The sequence below is a fragment of the Aulonocara sp. 'chitande type north' Nkhata Bay genome, linkage group LG11 (genome assembly GCF_057382095.1).
Source record: "Aulonocara sp. 'chitande type north' Nkhata Bay isolate Kocher_YH1m ecotype deep benthic linkage group LG11, A_spYH_male_GT1.1, whole genome shotgun sequence".
In the NCBI taxonomy this organism is placed as follows: domain Eukaryota; kingdom Metazoa; phylum Chordata; class Actinopteri; order Cichliformes; family Cichlidae; genus Aulonocara; species Aulonocara sp. 'chitande type north' Nkhata Bay.
Genome location: NC_141354.1, coordinates 33141456 through 33162725, shown reverse-complemented (window position 1 = coordinate 33162725; position 21270 = coordinate 33141456). Strand labels below are relative to the sequence as shown.

General features: G+C 40.8%; 1 protein-coding gene across 6 annotated transcripts in view; it reads left to right on the top strand.

Annotated features, from left to right (window-relative positions):
* Positions 1-21245, top strand: part of scap (SREBF chaperone) — a 34533-nt gene extending 13288 nt beyond the window's left edge. For 5 of the 6 annotated variants that reach the window (XM_086312235.1, XM_086312234.1, XM_086312236.1 and 2 more), the window contains 17 exons: positions 202-374; positions 3069-3195; positions 4881-4993; positions 5081-5175; positions 5327-5425; positions 5754-5966; positions 6362-6747; positions 7230-7379; positions 13310-13511; positions 14075-14190; positions 14749-15292; positions 15384-15469; positions 15861-15943; positions 16176-16342; positions 16531-16611; positions 16783-16989; positions 17375-21245. In XM_086312235.1, the coding sequence (XP_086168361.1) occupies positions 202-374; positions 3069-3195; positions 4881-4993; positions 5081-5175; positions 5327-5425; positions 5754-5966; positions 6362-6747; positions 7230-7379; positions 13310-13511; positions 14075-14190; positions 14749-15292; positions 15384-15469; positions 15861-15943; positions 16176-16342; positions 16531-16611; positions 16783-16989; positions 17375-17620 (3088 nt within the window). In that variant the 3' untranslated portion in view covers positions 17621-21245. The remainder of the gene's footprint in view (positions 1-201; positions 375-3068; positions 3196-4880; positions 4994-5080; positions 5176-5326; positions 5426-5753; positions 5967-6361; positions 6748-7229; positions 7380-13309; positions 13512-14074; positions 14191-14748; positions 15293-15383; positions 15470-15860; positions 15944-16175; positions 16343-16530; positions 16612-16782; positions 16990-17374) is intronic. The other variant, XM_086312232.1, reaches the window with a different exon arrangement.
* The last annotated feature ends 25 nt before the right edge of the window (positions 21246-21270 follow it).

Sequence of the window (21270 nt, the reverse complement as noted above, 5' to 3'; positions counted from 1 at the left end):
AGTAGGAGTCTGTGACTTAGGTTTTGCATTTTATTGTATTTCACTTTTTCAATAGAACGGCATAAATAGTCAGAACTGTCTTCTCCTTGGATTAATGGCATCTGTCCCTCAAGGCAAAGTGTCTGTTTCTCAAAATTTAAAATGGAGTGATGAAGTTTGTTACTCCATGTGACTATGATTAATTGTTATTTGTGTGTCCAGGTTCCTAGGCAGCCTACGGGCCCGCCTGAAGCAGCTTCACCCATCTGCCAACTGCACCCTCAGAGATGACCACATGGTTCACGTCCACTTCAAGGAGGAGATCGGCATTGCTGAACTCATCCCTCTCGTCACCACATACATCATTCTTTTTGCCTACATCTACTTCTCTACACGTTAGTCCAACTCCCTTTAAATCTGCTTTGTACTCGGTGCATGTTCAAACATCTCGACTCCCCCCACCACTACCACTTGTTTGCACACCTCACCATAGTTAAAACAGAAAAGTGCCAGAGAATGAGGGCAAAACGTGCTGTGCCCTTTTGTGTGCACAAGTGTTTGGGTGCCAAGGTTGTCCCTGTCTGCTGCAGGGATAATCCTCACATGGGAACATTGCACACCGCTGTAAGAATGCAGCCACCAAACCATCGGCAGCTTGCCAGCACAAACATTAGCTCAGGGAACAAACACACACACTCGTGCACACAGACACACACACCGTCCAAGTACTCAAATGAATTTTCACCTGCAAGGTGGTTAAATTACTCACATTTGGCTCCTGATATGCACTTGTAATTGCAGTATAATAATTTAGATAATTATTCAATGAGACTACCGTATTTCCCGGACTACAAAGCGCACCTGAATATTAGCCACACAAGCTAAAATCAGGGGAAAATCCTGTTTTGTACATACATTAGCCGCACCTGACCAAAAGCCGCAGGTGTTTCAATGTTGACTTATCATATGTAAGAGAATGTGCACAAAGGAATTGTCAGGAAAGAGATGGCTGTTTGGAGACACACCCCTTTTATTAATATTTTGAAAAACAAGTTATGGGTACATATTTGCACATGTAGTACATAACAGTAACCTACAGCACACCAGAAAAATAGATTCGGACTACCTTTTAGGCTCAGGTGCAGTGACACGGCTTTAACAAGAAGAAAAGTCAGTCATTCACCACCATCTTTCTCTTCTTCCTGCGCACTAAAACCACCAAAGTCCTCTCCTCCAGTGTCGGATACAAACAGGCTCAGGATGGCTTCGTCATCCACTCTCAGCTTCTCTCCTTCGTTGTCAGTGTCAGAGTCGAACACCCTCAGAAGGGCCGTGGCGGTGTCCTCCTCTCCATCATCAGTCCAGCCCTTCAAAATCCGTTGGTGATCGTGGATGTTTTCACACTTTTCCACGCTGTCAGATTCCACCGGTGGAGTTGGGCATAACTTGCTTTTCGCAAGTTTATCGCCACTCATCATCCACACCTCCAGCTGAACGCGTAGCGCTACTTTGAAGTTTGTTTTTCGCGCTACTTCGTACGGCACTACGTTGCCTGGCGGACGGACATGTGACTAACATACCACTCTTGAACCCCGATCCTTCCGCCAGGCAACGTAGTGCCGTACAACAGCGGAACAAACAAAACAAATCGTCTTACGATATGACAAAAATCACGGACAATCCATAGAAAAGCCGCACCTGACTAAAAGCCGCAGGGTTCAAAGCTTGTGCAAAAAGTAGCGGCTTATAGCCCGACAATTACGGTAATGTTTCTTAATGAACCCAAAAGAGAGCCATAATATTCTATAATAATACCGGAACACCTTGTGATCACAGAAAACATGAGGTAAACACAAGTGTAAGGTTTTATTTTGATGTCAGTATCTCCAAAGCTTCAGAGAAATACCTTGATGTTTGTTGTTAGCACATCTTTCCTGCTCTTGGCACGTTCATGCTGTTTTGAATTCTCAGTAACACAATATTTGTTGTTAAACAGTGAAACAAGCAAGAACTCACACACACACACACACACACAAAACCCATTACAATCAATGCAAACACAATTTTTCACTTTGCTAGTAAAATGCTGATATCCTCTGAAAATGTAACCATTCAGAGATGTTGAATAAATGGCTGTGCTGTAATTTTGACCACCAGAGAAATATTTAGCATGTCGCTTTTCTATGATTCAGATTTTTTGCATTTTTCATAGGGGTTTTTTGTTTTGTTTTTTTTTAGCATAGTAACCAACATTGCCTGACTTTTATGCCAACTGAAAAGTGAAGAAACTTTGATTACACGTCAGAGCAGACTGGGCTGCTAGTGTCTCAGACAGTGAAGTGGTGCTGCGCAAAGTACAGTTTAAGGAAAAATTCTTCATGAAATTCACATTAAACAGTAAAAAGAAGGGAATTTTATTTGGGACGTGTGATATGAAACGGGGTCTGTGCAGCATTAGACAGTGGAAAGAATGTGTGAGAAAGATGAAGCACACAGTCTTTATTTCTGTTCTCCTGAGGTTCGAGGAAAGCTGAGAAGTCAGAAGGGTCCACGATGTTTCTTTGCTCCGATAATAAAACGGAGCTTTCTTTCTTATGTTGAGTCTGTTTAAGTTTCATTCTTATTTTTGATACATCGGGGTCAGAAAGTTCAGTTATTTGTCTCACCATTGTTTTGCTATCTGTTCCCTTCTGAGAAAGACCTCTCCTTCCAGTCTGGAAAATCAGAGTGTACACTTGAGGCTGCCTTGGAAAACTGTAATTGAACAAACATCTGTTACAACAATATGCAGCTGCTGTTTTATTTTACAGTGTAGTCATTTTCAGAATTGTCATTTCAAAGAAAACCTGCAAGTTTGAGAAATGGACAGCCTGTACAGTTTCATTTCATAACCCCTGCATATTTTATCAGCAAGCCTAGTGTTCAGTGTCATCACCTGCCATCTAGAAATGTAATTTTGGAAATGCTTAAACACCTTCTCTACATGATCACCATCATTTGATTTAAGACAAGGTCTGGCTGAGGATTTGAATAGTTGTACAGCTGGTTAGTGTGAAGTCCTCAACATATCATCTTTTTCTTCCTTGCAGGTAAGATCGACATGGTGAAATCTAAGTGGGGCCTTGCTCTGGCTGCTGTGGTCACAGTGCTCAGCTCTCTGCTCATGTCTGTGGGTCTGTGTACACTGTTTGGACTGACACCCACACTTAATGGAGGGTAAAAACCATTTTCTACATACTTGAGTGTCTGAAGATTACTAAAGGGGTCTGGTCTCTGCTCTTGTTCATCTGCCAGGAACAGTAACGCACATGCCATTTTGGCAGCAGATGCTTATTAGATTTCAGCCTAAAACTTAAGCCAAGGAATGCAGAGACTGTTTCAAAAATCAGGCAGCCAAGAAAACAGTTTAATCAAGACGCAGCAAAAATGTATGTTTGCATCACTGAGAGCAACTTGGTACTTGTACTTTCATGACTTATACTCATTGTTTCCCTTGATTACACCAAAGCAAGGAATCAGTTTCATTACAGTCAGTGCCATTTTTTTTAAAGTAAAACATTGTTTTGTTTTGTTTTCTTCTCGTGTTTGCATGTAGAAACTAATGCATATGGCATCGTTGTATGTTAGTTAACTGAAGTAGCTTCCAGTGCTATTGCACTTACCTTCCACAGTAGCTTTAACTTCAGACTGTAGTGATTAGCACTTGAATGCTCCTTACACTTTTAAGTGCATGAACTGTTTTTACAGTACATTTTCTTTATTATGAATGCTGTTTAAACCAGCCTAAAAGCTGTCTTCATGCACGCTCAATCATCCAGGTAAGGAAGTCCTAAAAAATTCATTCTGTACGTCTGGATGTAGCGTTTTCAGGAAACTCTCTGAAAACACTATGTCCAAATGAACCGAGTCAACTCTTTGCGGCAGCCTGAAAACACTTACTAGCTAATATTTTTAAGAGGTTGAAGGATGAGTTTAACTTGTGAATCACTACTGAAATTATGTCTGCAGTAATTTCATTGTTCTCCTGCTCTTACTGACATTCAAATATATCCTGTTAATGTTAACACCTCTAGCTGGCTGTCAGTTGTATCCTTATTTTTACCAACTCACGTGCACGTACCTGACTTTTGACTTTCCTCTTCTTCTGTATTGATCGTACATGGAGTTCTGTTAATGATCACTTCATGTGGGCAAACAGCGTGTTAGTGTGTATGAAAAAGGAAGAACACTGTGTGGAAGTGGGATGGACTGAAATATGGGGCAGATGTATTCAGATACTGACGTTTAATGGCTGTCCAATCGTGAGCTGTTTATTAGGAAGCAGACCTCATGGCGTGACAGTGGTACTGTTAACCAGCCACTAAGATCCATGCAAGTCCTCCATGGGCTGTGAATGCCCAGGCCATGTGCTTGCATAAACACACATCAAGGCCAACGTACCAAAACTATGACTGCAACATGCAAATCTGCAGAGTCATAATCGACTCCACACACAAAGCTGGTGAGATACAGATAGTGTTGGGTGTGTGTGTGTTTTATTATGTACAGTGTTACTGAGTGTGTGTGTGACCCAGTTATACACTTGCCTCATCTAAAGCTTATCTATCCTGTCAAACTAATCTGTCACACATACTAATCTCAGGGAAATTCCCAGCTATGTGGGCCAAGAATTTAAAAAAAAAAGAAATTGAACCCTAAATGACTGATTTTATAACTAAAAAACAAACAAAACATAGGAGTGGACCACATACATTTTCTCGGTGCCTTGGCGGCTGCATTATTAAAGTACATTTGTGTTTGTAATTTAAACAGAATTCCACACAGTGGTAATGTGGTGAAAGTGTATATTACCAAAGATAACTGTACTCAAAGTTGAGGGTATTTTATTTTTCTCCCTGCAGTGAGATCTTCCCTTATCTGGTGGTGGTAATCGGGCTGGAGAACGTCTTGGTGCTCACCAAGTCTGTGGTTTCCACCCCTGTCGACCTCGAGGTCAAACTGCGCATAGCTCAAGGTAAGTTTGGAGAATGTAGTTTAGTCATGGCTTATTAAATATTGTGCATTTCTTTATTTTTCCCTGATTGTTGTTCTGTTTTTTCAGGCCTTAGTAATGAGAGCTGGTCTATCATGAAGAATATGGCCACTGAGCTGTGTATTATCCTCATTGGATATTTCACTCTTGTGCCAGCTATCCAGGTAAGAGGACAAATGCTGGAACTGTTGAAGGAAGTGCACCAGGAGAAAACTGTAGTTAAAGTTATTGTTATTAAATAAGCAAAGCATAATGCTAAATCAAGCCAGGTGGGAAATGCTTCTATGTGGTTAATGTCTCTTCTGTTTATTTTAGGAATTCTGTTTATTTGCTGTTGTGGGGCTGGTGTCTGACTTCTTCCTGCAGATGTTTTTCTTCACCACTGTACTATCTATAGACATTCGCCGCATGGAGGTGAGAAACGCATATGCATACTTTCAAATCCCCCCCCCCCCCCACACACACACACACACACACACGCACACACACAGTTAATATGCTGGACTCAACATTAGATTTAAGTAGCAAGAGTTTTATGTGATGTAAACCTTTGTGCACCAGGCAAGAACTGAGTTTAAAATAAAAAAACAACAACAAAAAAACACAACCACACAACAGCACTGAGACACATAATCACTCTTGATATTTTCAGCATGTATTGTGAAGTTGACTTAAAATACAAAAAACGATGTTTTAAAAAAAAAAAAAAAAAAAATGTGTGAACCTCATTATTTCCCTTTAGCTGGCTGACCTGAACCGCCGCCTGCCAGCTGAAGCAGGTATGCCTCCACCCAAGCCAGGCCCCCTGCGTACACGTGAGGTACCCCCTCCACCGCGACCCTCTCCGCATACAATCACTCTGCAGACACCAGCCTTTAGAAACTTGAGGCTCCCCAAGAGGCTGCGTGTGGTGTACTTCCTGGCTCGCACGCGCCTGGCTCAGCGCATCATCATGGTGAGAAGACAAATTCAGAACTGACTGTAAATGTTTTTGTGCACTTTGCTGCCATTTGTCTTCAACTGTCAGCTTCTAATTCTTTCATACAATGGCAAAGACTGACAAGATCTTTTTTTTTTTTTTTTTTTTTGGGTGGGGGGGTGAATGTCTGTTTCAGCTTTAAAACTAACAGAATAGCTTTTACAGTCTGCAAGCTTATTGCTGTGCCTACATAAAGCCAACAATGTATGTAAAGATGCCTATACTGTAAGGTGGATTCGTTTAATACAAGCATATACATACATTAGGTTAAAGTGGTCTAAATTAAGTAAATATCAGCTCGATGTAAAATGAAGCTGGCCACATATTCCAGCTAACTGATCAACATGACCTTTTTATTTTTTCATTTTTAGGCTGGCACAGTGATCTGGATTGGTATCCTTGTGTATACCGACCCAGCTGGAATCCGCACCTACCTGGCTGCACAGGTGTCTGAACAAAGCCCCTTAGGCGACACCGGGGGAGGTGGTCTGCCCCCACACCTGGGAGTGGCCCCGGTTTTTCGAGGTGGGGATCCTACCAGCACCTTGAGCATCCATCGTGCACCAGATCCAACTCCTTTACCTGAGAACCAATCGCAGGGACATCATGGCCCTCCAAGGGCAGGGCCCATTCCACAGTCCCCACCCGCTGTACCTCAGATCACCTGGGGGGAGGAGGATGAGGAGGGATGGAGGAGACTGTCCTTCAGGCACTGGCCATCACTCTTCAGTTACTACAACATCACTTTAGCAAAAAGGCGAGTGCTGCTGGGGAGTTTTTTGTTGTTGTTCGTCAGTCTGTTATTTTCTTAATTGGGAAACGGTATATTACACTGTAGTGGAGATCCCAAATTTTCCATAAAAGCAAGCAAAGCAGTTTAGATTTTCTTGCCTCGTTATGATACTGGTGCAGCATAATGTGTTGCTTCATTCCTGGCGTGTATGGGATGTTTCTGCAAAATGAAATGCTGCATTATGAAGTTTATATCAACTCCAAATAAAAGCTGGACAAAAAGAACAACTAATTTCTGTCAGCCATTCTCCACATGGAAAATGCAGCTACAAACAAGTAACCTACTTCAGTTATGTGCTTATGCGTTGTCCAACAAACACTTTCCCACTTTAAAGGTGTAAAAGCCAGGAACAATTTTTTTTGTTTCTTTTTTTTCTTAAGTCTTTAATTCTGCTTCGATGTTTCTTTCAGCTTCATTATGTCCACTATGTTATTGTCCTTTTACAGGTACATTAGCATCTTACCTGTCATCCCAATCACTGTTCATCTGACACCCCAGGAGGCCATTGACGCACGTCACCCTCAGGACACGAGACACCCTCAACCACCCATTCTCAAGGTTTCTGCTGACTTGCAGACAGACCTCACCCTCTACAAGTTAGTAGTCAGAAAGACACAGACATCTACCCGCTTTAAGTTTGAACTGCCTCACAAACTCTTTGATAAACCTGCATGCCTTAAGGTGTTAAAAGGGTAACTTTTGATTATTTAAATCCAGCAGATTTTCCATCAGTGTGGCTACTTGAGTTGTTTGCCCCTACTATTCTAGAGACTCGCATTGAAAAGGACGTTTCTCAAAGCAACATAAGCCTCCTACAGCTCTCCAAACAAGAAATGAAAGGATTTCTGTGAAAATGTTGATCTGACCAAATATATGCATGTAGGATCTACAGGCAGGGCAGCTTACCACCTGTTGGGTCATGTTAATCCCCGCTTGTTTGGGTACTTGTTGTTTTGGGTTCCTGCTGTTATTATTAGTTCATGAGGAAGTTATTTATGTGTAATATGTAGACACATGCTTAACGAAATAAGGGGGAAATGCTGAAATCTCAGAATCCTCTGAATGCTAAATTACCTGCCTTAATTAGTATCTTATGAAAGAAGGTACAGATGAACCAGCTCTGATTGTTTTTATGAGTTCATATAATTTTTTTTTTTTTTTTAAGACAAATTTACAAAGAAACAATTTTCTTAGCCTAATTGAATGAGTGATATCTTTTTCAGGCCCTAGCTTTTCTTAGTTTCAGTTCAGTTTAGCGATCACTGTTTTTGCACATGGTTAGAAAAAAACAAACCTTGACGTCACACAGCTGAGTGTAAATAGGGGCCACAGCAGGTAAAGGACCTTGACCTTCACACTTTGTACCTGTGTCATTGAACCGATTGCACCTTGGACACTGAAGCCTTTAAGTTCCTTCTGCAGTTTTGCTGAAGTTGGAGCAGTGAAGTACAATAGCATTTAGGGCATTTGAGCCATTCAGGTTTAGTTTTCCAGACATGAAATAACATAATTTTGGACTAAAATCTCTTTTTTTCAGCTGCAGTCTTAGTCTGTCTGCGGAACTGCTCTTGGAGGTCTTGCAAAGAGAAATCATGACACTTCTCTCAAAATCAAAAACATTTTAAGTTACTTTTAAACTTGTCAGTGCTGTAGATGTATTTTCTATTACAGTATTTAAGTTGACATAACACAGAAGGGAGTAAAAGAGCACCTACGTTTCATGCTTGGCTTAGTGTTCACTGTTGCTGGGCTGATGGTAATCTTCTTTTATGTGAGGTGAAAATGCAGTTTCTTTGTGTGTATTCTAGGGCTGCTCAATTAATCGAATTTTAATCACGATTACGATCTGGGCTTTCAACGATCATTAAAAATGACTGAGCCGATTATTAGACCCTCCCTCATGCTTTACTCTCGCGCTGCTCCGTGTGGTAAGTCAAGCGCACCGCTCTCCATTTCGAACACGCGTCACAACAATTAAGAGGACCCGAGGGAAGCTCGGAAAGCTAAGCAGAAGTTATTTGGAGAGGAGAGTGACTGCCGTTGGTTGAAAAGAGGTAAAAAAAAAAAAACTTCAGTAGTGTGGGAACATTATGGGTTGGCGGAGTTAGACGTGGATCAAGTAGACAGTGTGTAAACTTTGCTACGATGTAGTAGCTGCACCACAGAGCAACACTGCAAAGTTGACTAAACATAGATGTTTACATTTTTCATTTATTTCTTATATTGCAAACATTTGCACTGTTATCAGTATTTGCACACTATTTTATATTATTATTTAAAGTCATTATTCAATACATTGTTATTGTTAACCCTTTAAAGCCGGTCAGAGCAGCACACTCCGTTTTGCGTAACTATTTTTAAATCCCTGTAGAACCTGAACCGCTAAGCTAGTGCAATAATTTGTTTTGCATATGAAACCGGAGGAGTTGTACTTACATCTGATGCCATCAGCTTGTCCTCGGTCACGGTTTCCTTCCACATAAAGCTTTGCAAAAATTGCATAAAAAGCGCTTGCAGGAACAAAAACATAATATTCCAGAAACACGCTTTGCCAATCCATCAGCTGTTCCTAACACTTCCCACTTTGAAAAAGACTCAACTCGAACTATCGCATTTCCTGCCCGAAACCGGAAGTGATGTCATTTTTGCGGAAAATGTAGTTTTTTACTTGTAGGCCTTAAGTAAAAAACTATACTATACTATACTTATACTAGTGTTTTTATAAGTCATGTTTGACTCTATACTTTTCTGAATAGTTGCTGGGATGCTTAGAACTCGAATTGCACAGCTGGAAATAGTTTATTTTGATGCACGTGCTGTTTTCTTTGCAAATTTGCATCATAGGATTGTTTTTTTTGTTTTTCCTGCAGTATATAAAAATTGCTGTATCTCCAAAATAAAACTATGAAGACACTTGTTAAGTCTAATTGTTGAATGTTGCCATTGTGTTTCTTAAATTTGTACAGTCTTAGTTTAAGCAGTAGGATCAAAGCCATCTCTTTGATCCTGACCACCTTTCCAGCCACTCTGTGCTGGGGGAGGTTTTATTGTAGATACATCCTATCTGAAAGATCTGTTTCTTTTGATGTAAACTTCCTGGGTTTATGACCCTTTGGTCAGCAGGAGGTAACACACACACACACACACACACACACACACACAGTGCCTTGTCTATGTAACCAAAGGGGGGTTGCAAGGGGAGGTGCTTTGTAAACTATTGTTTGAGGATTGTCAATAAAAGGCAGCGAGAGGAGGCCACCATTGGGGTTCTTTGTCGTGCTGGACACAGACGAGGCCTCCCTTGTGCAAGTAATGGATCGATCGACTGTCTTGTTTTCTTCATGATGAATAAGTCTCTAGACTTAGCGGGGTTTGTGGAAACACAGACCCAACAACACTCAAAATAAATTTCCTGTTGTTGTAAACTATTTTTTGCAACTTTTTTGTATTTAAAGTTTTGAGGGATAAACCTCTTAAATTTCTCCAAGTAGAAATATATGTAAACAAAACAAAAACGATTTTCAATTTTTTTGTAGTTTATTGCACTTGTTTGCAATTAATGTAGTTACTATGGACTTAATGCAAAATATGGGCTATAACAGTTGTATTGATGTATAGCAACTTGAAATGCTCCCACAAATGGCACTACAGCATGTACAAAAAAAATAATATAAGCTCTGGCGGACTTGGTTCTATGGTAGGTCTTAAAGGGTTAAATATCGTCAAATAATCGTGATCTCAATTTCAGTGAAAATAATCGTGATTATCATTTTTGCCATAATCGAGCAGCCCTAGTGTATTCTAATAATGCCAGGGGTTATCTCCGTCTTTAGCAAGTATTCATATTCTCTAACTGGCCAAGCCTGGCTGACTTGTTTACTTTACAGGCTTTGTCAGTGTTTTTTGTGGGGCTTTTTTTCCTTACCCTAGCAGGTGACACATTCAGGGACAATGGGCTAATCCTATGTGGGAAGTATTTACTGTACAAGAATATCTTAGGAATTTCTTCAGTGTTAGCATAGACTTCAGTGATGACTTTGGTCAGAGGTCAAAGTCACAGTGAAAAATACAATTTTAGACATAATTGCAGAAACTCTCACTACAACTAGACTAGCTGTCAGTGGCATGGCACATTGGCGAGCACGTTTAAGCTCACCCCCAGTTTACCATAGTACTTAAGGTACAACACCATTAGAAATGTTGTTAGATTGTTATTTTATGGAAATTAAAGTTTTAACTTTGGTTAAAATTTGTGAATTCTGTAGTTTAGCAAATCAGTCTTAAGACTAGAAGTGTTCTTTTACACAACAATGATGAGCAATCGGTGTGTGTGTGTGTGTGTGTGTGTGTGTGTGTGTGTACACACAATATCAGTCCAATAAAGCTGCTAAAATGGGAAGATAATGTTCTTTTATCTTAGAGGGAGGTTCAGAGACACCGATTCACTGTCCTTTCCAGCTTTATCAGCTTATAACAGCCTCATCTATCTGCCGCAACAACACTGTACCGTGTTGTGTAAACCAGTCTGTCACCTTGACATAAGTGTGATGTTTTTGGTCATCTTTGGACTGCAGATATGATTGCTATCAGCAGTTTGGTCGGGGTCGTGACCTTCACAGTTGGGAATTGGCAACTGACATCAACACTGGTTTCGATAGATGGAAGGCCAGACTGATAAAGGTGTTACAAGGGAATTCTCTGTACTTTTAATCTGGAGCAAAGATCTTTACATGTAACAAACGAGTCAGCGTAGCCTTGTCTTGTTTAAGAGAAGTTTTGAACTGGATAAAGTCTCTCATCCTACTTTTGTGTGATCATACACGAGCGATTTCACAGACTAACACAAGAAGAGCTTTCCAGTGTTCCGCTTAACACAAGTTTTTCTTCTCTTTTTTTGAAAGACATGGGGAAATTATATTTCCTTTTAAAACCATCTTGATCAAAAGCAACTTTAAACAGGAAAAAAGACAGCTAAAATAAAAAATTGTGCAATCAGTGGTTAAAGTTAATGACACAGTTTGAACCAGTTAATACTGACTCCATCTCATCTGTTTCTGATTTTACCTTCGAAAACCGCTGGATGTTTGTGTGAAGTAACCGTAGTGTGTAATAGGTCTGAAGACAGGATTAGAGTTCATCATCATTTGTGCTGTTTCTTCTTTTTTTTTTTTTTTTTTTTTTTTAAAGAGTAACATCTAAAATGAGTTTATAAATAAAAGTACATGGCAAGGACTGAAATGCAAACTCAAGTTTCCTCCTGTTCATTCTCACTGCTGTTCATCTGTTTGTATTGAACAAGTTCAAAAATCCCACTACATCATCACCAGAAACCAATGAGCTACACATCTCCCTCACAAGTGGCTACAGTCCAAAACGGAGCTAAAAGAAAGTGAATATTTTGCCGTTTATATTGTGAACATGAGTAAAACTGCAAATAAATGGCAACGTTGCCCCAGAGGTGCTGGATGTGTAAATAAGCAACTGTGTGTCAATGTTGGTTCCCCAACTCGTTTCTGCTGCCAGTAATTCTCCTGTTATTGCAGTTAAAGTGTTTTTAAAAGCTAACAGAAGTACACAGACTGCCTTGTTTTTGTTTCTGCATGAGTTTAAATGATGTCAGGGACTTTAGATGGATTTTACTCATTGGAAAACAAATGGCCAAAAAAGTAGCCATTAGCAAAATAAAGATAAGCACAGAAAGTAGTAGTAGTAGTAGTAGTAGTAGTAGTAGTAACCCTTAAAGCTCTTTTTCTGAACTGAGGAGTTTGTCCCATATTGGCCTGTTTGTAGAACAAGATTACTGACTGTGCATCAGATGTTTGTGCGATGTTTGTTTCCCTATACAGCTGCATTTCCAAAAATCCTGGCCGTCAAAATGTTCCCTTCATGGGGGAAAGGGTTAAAGCTCTACTTTCACAATGCAGATGTGAGGTGTTTTTTTTTTTGGTTTTTTTTTTTAAGCAGAGAAAGTCAACACTCCTCTGCCAGGTTATCATCACATTAGCTCCACATTCCACAGAAGAGCTGGCACATGCGCTGTTTCATGGTTTTTCTTTTCCAAGCGGTCAGTTCCACATATTGTGAGTTAGATTTGTACAGTTGTACTTGTTCAACACACAAACTATATAAACATGTGAGTGTGCAGCTGCAGAACAATGTTTTAGGTAAACATCGAGATCTGTTGTCAGTTATGAACAGTTTCTCACTTTGCTGCTTGATCTTTATACACTAGTTGGGCTATTTACTCATCTGACTGTGAAAGTGTCCAGATAATATTTTAGGAAACTCAGCATCTCCACAGTATTTTGTGAGAGATAAAAAGTCTGTTAGAGATCTAGAGCTTCAATTAAAAGGGTGAATTCATGGAACAGATGACACACAACAAATGTGCAGTACATTGAAAGATTTTGTGAAGGAGTTGACGAGCATATACAGAAGTTCAGCTTCTGTGTGATTGTTTCTGGTAAATGTGTCGTAGTGTGGTGGCACTGCACTCCTGACTCTTTTGTGTTGTCTTTGGATCCAGGGTGGCAGCTCTGGGCCTGGCTGCGGGTGTCCTGCTGGTTCTGCTGCTCTTCTGTCTGTATCGCGTTCTCTGCCCACGAAACTACGGTCAGAATGGTGTCCCTCACGGGCGGCGGCGGCGAGGGGACCTGCCCTGTGACGATTACGGCTATTCACCACCTGTCAGCGAGATCTCACCACTGCTGCTGAGGGGCCACAGTATGGTGAGACTAAGATGGAGACGCCGCAGTCTTTGTTTGTCCACCAAACAAACTCATAAGAAAGGCAACACTGTGCATATATAAAGAAAAAATAGCATGTGTTGTTTATTTAGTCAGATTTATTTGCACACTCCCTCTTTCCCTTGTCTTTATTTTTTTTAACAATGTTAGTTAATTTGTATTTCAGATGTATTTTAAGACCAGATCTCATCTGTGGTGCAGATAAATCCAGTGTTAATGAGTTCAGTTGCAATGACTCAGATACTGTAATTATATAAAATCTGCTTAGCAAATATAGATTAAATGTCAATTTGAAAAAAGGGTAAAACAAACAGCTGATTCCTATGCTTTATAGCGATTTTAAAAGATACAGAAATGTGTTTGTGCTGTGTTGCGGTTTAAGCCAAGAGTACACTCACACTTGCTCATAGTACTATACTACAGTACAGGGTGGGCCATTTAAAACAAAAATGCTGAATTTAATAAATGTGTATTAATTTCTTTTTTTGGCTGATCGCTTTAGTCTTATTTAAACCGGCTTCCTGCTCCATGTTTCCGTCCTGTAGGATATCGAGTGTTTGGCTAGCGATGGGATGCTGTTAGCTAGCTGCTGCCTGGCTGGACAGATCCGGGTTTGGGACGCACAGACTGGGGACTGCTTGACTGTCATTCCAAATCATGGGTGAGACACTCTTAATATCTTGTTTTAAAAACATTTCAATGTCATATTGATCTGTGAGATGTTTCCAGATTTGCTTTTACATTGTTAGGAATTGTTTGTTTTTGTTTGGTTTTTTTTCCATTAAGTAAAATTTAGTTTAAAAACAATCTGTCAGTTTAGGAAATTTGAGGCTGAAAATTGATTGTATTAAAGTGAATATGTTGGAGATGTCAGGCAGAAGAGGAAGTCTACAGAGGTTCATGGATGTAGTGAGAAAGGACACTCAGAGGGTTGCTATGACAGAGGATGCTGGGATAGGGTGAGATGGAGGCTGGTGATCATCTGTGCTGACCACTAAAGGAAACAACTGAAAGTAGTAGTCATGATCTGGAATATGCAGTGAGCAGGGACAATCTGGTATTCATGGGTGGTTTTTAGATTATCAATTTATTTTTGCCTATCAGACCTTTTGTGTGTTAATGTTTGCCAGTAAATCTGCAAACGTAAAGTCAGTTTATCTCTTCAAGTCATGCTAATTTTTTTTTTTTTGTTTTGTTTTGTTTTTTTCCTCCTTCTCAGGCTGAGGCGGAGCAGCAGCAGTGGCTGCTGGGACCACCGGAATGGCTGGGACAGCATGACCGGGGCTCAAGAATCAGAGTGTTTGAGTCCTGAACGAGACATCTCGTTTAATGGAGACGGGCTGACAGAGGACGAGCTCTACCCAGTAAGACGCCGCACCACGCCCAGTCGTCCCACTCTTTTCATTGACCAGCCCGATCTCACCCCGCTCATTGACACCAACTTCACCTCCCAGCCCCCTTCCCACCTGTCCACCGCACCCAGAGCAGGCTTTGATTTTGGAGGACTGGTGGAGCGTGCCTACATGGAGCACGAGCCCCCATCACCATCTACCTACGCCTCTCCGTCCTCAGCCTCCTCCTCGCCCCCATCAGGCGCTCAACTCCAGAGGAGTCCGAGCTTAGGGGAAGCAGCTACACCTGTAATCCAAGAAAGATCCCCGATGGCTGGGGCGCAAGCGGCAGGAGACTGGGAAAGTTCTGTCTGGGCCATGGAGCTCAGAGGAAATCTGATAGCTGCCGGGAGGAGCAGCGGCAAACTGGAGGTTTGTAAAAATTTCACATGTCACTCTGAAAAAAGTCATACTCTTGATCCGCTGGTGTTTAGAATCACTGTACAATTGCATCTGGTTACAGCTGTGGGATGCAGTGGAAGGGTGGCTACGCTGCAGCAATGAAGACGGTGTTTCTGGGATCACAGCTCTGGCCTTTCTCAACAACAGGTTAAACACATACGTGCTCTAAATCGGCAAAAAATATTTTTCGGTCATTTTAATGGCACACTAATTAATTTTATTTTATGTAATTTTCCAACCTCTTAAAAGATGTTACTTGCTTCTATAACATTAGATTGTAACACATCAGATGTATGCTGTAAATTGTAAATGGCCTATATTTGTATAGCGCTTTACTTAGTCCCTATGGACCCCAAAGCGCTTTACACTACATTCAGTCATCCACCCATTCACACACACATCCACACACTGGTGATGGCAAGCTACATTGTAGCCACAGCTGCCCTTGGGCACACTGACAGAGATTCAAAAGTGTGTCATCCTACTTGTGGCTACTATGCGCGGCTGTTCTTTATTCGGAGTGTCTCTTCCTTCCCAGAATTGTGGCAGCTAGGCTGAACGGGTCCTTGGATTTCTTCACTGTTGAGATGAACAAACCTCTGGGTCTGCTGCAGTACAGAGGTGAGGCTTGAAATGTTTCTGCATCAGTGTTGTAGGAGTTAGATTTTTAATTGGTGAAAAATGTACAGTATGAGTTTTTTTTTTTTTTTTTTTTTTTTTTTTTTAATTTAAAAAGAAAATGAGATGAGGTAAACCTAAGTGGAGGGTTTTTCTAGTTTTGTGGGGTTTTTTTTTTCCTTTTTTGTTTTTTGTTTTTCCCCCTCTTCCTCACGTAAATAATTTTTCCCTCCAGGTCCCCCTGGGCGAAGCAGCATGCCTCAGTCTCCCTGTTACAGCAGTGAGGATGTGATCAGCTGCCAGCTCACACGCTCCGTACAGTGTGCTCACCAAAAGCCGATCACGGTGCTTCGTGCAGCTGCCGGCAGAGTCGTCACTGGCAGCCAAGACCACACAGTCCGGGTAACAGACCTGCACTCTGTCCTTTTTATTTCAAGTACAACAAATATTGTTTTGATTTCTCATTAAACTCAATAGAATGGATCTTACTGGCAGTAAAAAAAATAAAATAAAAAATATGAGCAAACTCCAAAAGCAGTCTTTGTGATAGTGCTTTTAATAGATCATCCTTATCTGCGTGTGCTGTTTAGGTTTATCGACTGGAGGACTCTTGCTGCCTCTTTACCCTGCAAGGTCACTCTGGAGGGATTACAGCCATCTACTTAGACCAGGTCAGCAATATCCCCGCGTCTCGTAACATTTCATATTGTGATAACGGAGGCATTGGTGAATATTTTCTCTAAAAACCGTGGGTCAAAATAGAGGAATTACCAAAGTAAAACCACGAAGTTGTTTCATGAAACAGTAAATTAGACTCTCAATTACAAACTTTTTCCTCTCAGACGATGGTTCTAGCAAGCGGTGGGCAGGACGGCGCCATCTGCTTGTGGGATGTCCTGACAGGGAGCCGAGTCAGCCATGTTTACGGTCACTGTGGTGATGTCACCTCGCTGGTGTGTACAACCTCTTGTGTCATCAGCTCAGGACTGGATGACCTCATCTGTATCTGGGACCGCAGCACTGGAATCAAGCTGTACTCAATACAGCAGGTACTGTGCTCAGTCTCCTTCACGTCTTTATTTCTTTAACTCTCTAAAGCCTAACCTGGCATCAGACAGGTGTTTTGCAATTATTATTTTTTCAACAGTGTAATTCCCTGTAACTCCAAAATTCCAACTGTTTAGCTCCCTTTAACTGTCTCCTGTTTGCATACCCAACTGGCCATATTCAGTGTGATAGTACTCGGCTGTGTCTCTATATCTGACAGAGACTAAAGAAACTCTCCTTAGTCATCACAAAAAGCTTTCCAAAAATGTCCTGATTTCTAATCCTTTACATGATAAGCTTAATTTCTCAAGAATACAAACAGTAGTTGGAGCCCTTAAAATGCGTTACACAGCAGTCTGTTATCAGCTTCTCTTTTCTTCCCACCAGGAGGTGGGTTGCGGGGCCAGTCTGGGTGTGATCTCAGAGTCTCTGCTGGTGACGGGGGGGCAGGGCTGCGTCTCCTTCTGGGACCTGAATTTCGGCGACCTGCTGCAGACGGTGTACCTGGGTCAGAGTAGCGACGGTCAGGGTGTCCGGCAGCTGCTGGTGCTGGACAACGCCGCCATCGTTTGCGACTTTGGCAGCGAGCTCAGCTTGGTCTACGTTCCCTCGGTGTTGGAGAAACTGGACTGAGAAGGGCTGGCAGCTATCAGTGGGAACAGTCAAAGGATCCAGTTTTTGCTTTGTTTCGTTGCTTCTGGCGTTTGGATGATGTGCGATCATTAGATACAAGACTATCTGTTTTAACAGGGAGGTGTTTTAAAGTCTGAATATCATGAGGAAAAACTGGCCGTTGAACCTACTGCGTTTTATCAGAGCCATCTTGCTGACGTTACGGAAGGTCACGAGTTTGGTTAAGGTTGGATTTTTCTCACTTGAAGGGAGCTCGCCAGTTCTGAGTTTGTGCTTTTTGTGCACGCACATTTGTTTTTGCAGATCTGCCCTCTATGCTGCTCACACAGGGCGGGGGGAGGCTTGTGACCCCACCCACCCAGAGAGGACCATAGAGCTCCTCTTTTTTGTTTTGTTTTCTTTCTTTTTAATATTCCTGCTGTGCCGTGCGCTCAACAGCGAAGTGCAGCCACAGAGAGCTCGACAGGTCCATCGCCTGCGGGGATGAATTGAGCGTGTGTGTGTGTGTGAGAGAGAGATTGATTGAATGAGTTTAGACCCTTTTTATAGTAAAACTGCTGAGAACAAAAGTTGATTGGTTATGTGTGCGTTTGTGTGAGGGAGAACCAATGATTACTGTATAAACTAAACCTCCAGAGGGGGCTGTTTTTATGTCTACATTTATTATTTATTAGCGATACTTTTTTTTTTTTCCCTTTTTGAGTAACAGTTTGTATATGAATGACTAATCACAACTTTTAAATAAGACCATAATAATGTGGAAAAGGTGACTTAAATGTAAGAAGGTGTTTATTTGTTTGGCAGCACTGGGCTTTTGGTTGTTTGTAACACTGAGGTGGAAACACGTGTGTTTGTAGATTTGGAGGCCGCAGGGAGGCAGAAAGGGTTCCTCCTTTACCCCATCCTCGGCCTCTGACTCTGGGGTTACTGATGCTGTATGAGGGGCTGCTTTTCTCCAGTGTGTTACACCTTCATCAGGCTACCTCCATTTTTCAAATAGCTTGAATTTTGGATGACTGATGTTGCTTTTTTTTTTTTTTTTTTTTTTAATATAAATGCATTCTATGCTTTAGAGAGTTTTTTTTTTTTTTTGTTTTTTTTTTGTTTTTTTTTAAATCACCATTTAGCCATAACTTGGTCACCTGATATCATTTTTAATCCACAATCTTTAATTCAAGCCACAAAGGGTGACACAACCTTGTCGACTACTTGGATCACGTTAGATATACTGTGTGTATATTTTTAGTTTTTGGTATGTTGTTGATGCACGCTTAAGCAGAGTTTGTCCTGAAACCTGTTCTTCTTTTCTTTCTTTCTTTCTTTTTTTTTCTTTTTTTTCAGCGACCAGTTGGTAAAAATCTGAAGGAAGGTAACAGTGAATGCATCCTGTCCCTAATTTTGCATAATACTAGTACATTTTAAAACAGTTTGCAGTATTGATGTTGGATTTTTCACATCAGGAATGGGTTTGAGATATAACCTTTTCAAAATTTGGACCTGACACATGTGACACTGTTCAGATAATCTTTTCCTGAAACACACGCAGTATTATATCACACATTTTTTAATTAAGTCTTTTTAATTGGACTAAACAGGAAATGTCAATAGTATTTTCAGTCAGTTTTTCCACTATTAGTCATACGGTTGCTCTCTGTCAGGTATGAATGTTTTCAAACACTTGCTAGACGCCTTAAGAAACCAGACAAAAGCAATGCATGTCAATCATTGTTTTGTAGCGTGTATAATATGAAGCTTCTGTCTGAACATCGAGTAAAGAGCCTTTTGTACTTATTCTGCACACAAGGTGAAAATCCTGTCAATACTGAAACTGTTAAATTCTTAAACTCAACAAGCCAAGTATTTATGAAAGCAATGCATTTTTCAACATTTAACCCCCTCGTTTTTGAGTCTGTGCCTGAACTTCACTTTTTTACTCTGGGTAGAAAGAATGCAATCCTGCAGGTTAAAGATTTTTCTCTGATGCCAACAACATCCACAATGTCCAGAATGTATTTTCTCCCAGTTGTCATCTGTTGTTTCTATCTGTATGTCCTGAATGTCGTCTCAGAAAATCCGTTAAAAGACCTGCACCTGATCCCTGCGGTCACAACACTAACTCCTTTCATCTCTAACCCTCTGATGTACAAGCTCACACACATTTTTAGGCACTTTGTTTTTGCAATTTCAGCTTGTATGCAGAAGAGTCGGATGTAACTGGACTTAAAGTTCACACCTGCAGCGCTGTTAAACACGCACGTGACATATAGACTGCAGCGCTTGTTCCTCTCGGATGCAGCGACCAGAGTTTCTTTTCCAGAAACAAGCTGATGATTATCGTATGATTTTTTTTTTTAAATATTTTTTATTTTTCCAACTGTAGCATCAGTATTCACATTTCAACTTCTGAGACAAATGGCACCTCCATCACAGAGGCCAGTAATGTGATCTTGCTGCTGTGGCTGTTGATTTATTAGCTTTGTGGTTTTTGTTTAGTTGAAAGCTTTAGAAATGGGGGAATGTTTTGTTTTTTTTAGATTTCAGTTTCATATGTGTTTTCTAGAAATGTGAATTAAAGCTCAAGTTTGATATTTTGGGAACCTGTATTTGCTTTCTTGCAGAGTTAAATACTGCCGAATGTACACAGTGACTGGGTTAGCAACTCCAGTTAACTCTGCTTGCTGAGAAGTTGGTCTGAAAACTGCAGCACTGAGATGTCAAGGAATTACACTCTATATTCAAAGAAATTGTCAGAGCTAAAACAGCCGTTTTATCGTTGTGCTATTCTGTGATCACAGGGGCTCTATGCTGAGGATATTTTAGTGTTGTAAAACAGAAATCTTACATTTCTAAAACGGTGAGAAATCGCCAAGTGTAGTGTTGCAGGCACAGTTCCTCAGAAATGTGACCCTGATTCTCTCATGCCTTAGTTTATCTGCACATAAACAGTTTCCTTTAACAGTGTTTACTAAATATCAAAGTCAAAAGGTCGAGAAATTATATATAAGAAAGACGAGAACTTGTGCCGTGTTACTCAAACGAAAACTTTGTGGCAGCATCAGTTTCCTCTGCCAGTAAGCGCGTACACACATTTTCTAAAATGTCAAACTATTCTTTTAAAGCTGAAGGATAGGAAGGTGGGTTGGTGTGGTGATTGAGTTGAGTCACTGCTTTTTCTGAATGTTTCTGTTTATAAAGATGAACTATGCCTTTAATTTTAGATCGCTTCATACCTTTCCGTCTCGTTTCAGCCGTCACGGCACCATATCAAGAATTTGTGGATGCAGCAGCGACCTTTTTAATCATTTAGGTTAAAATAAATCTTTAGCTGCATCCTCACAATGAATGGCAGAGATGTTGTGGGTCTTGTTTGATCCTCCTCCAGCTGCAAATACAAATCAGTGTAACATTTCTTACTTAATATTTTTTTTGTTTAGATTGCTGTAAAAAGCATCACAGCACATAAACAAATGTAATCCCCAGGTGTTTTCCTCCCCCCCCCCCCCATCCACTCCAGCCTTCTCCCCTCATTGGCTGGCTACAATCTACGCAGGCTGTAGTAACTTGTTTACTATTTTGTAACAGCGCAAAACTTTGTACTAATTTTCAAATAAAGAGGCTTTGATACCACAAAGGTTGACTGTCTACTGGAT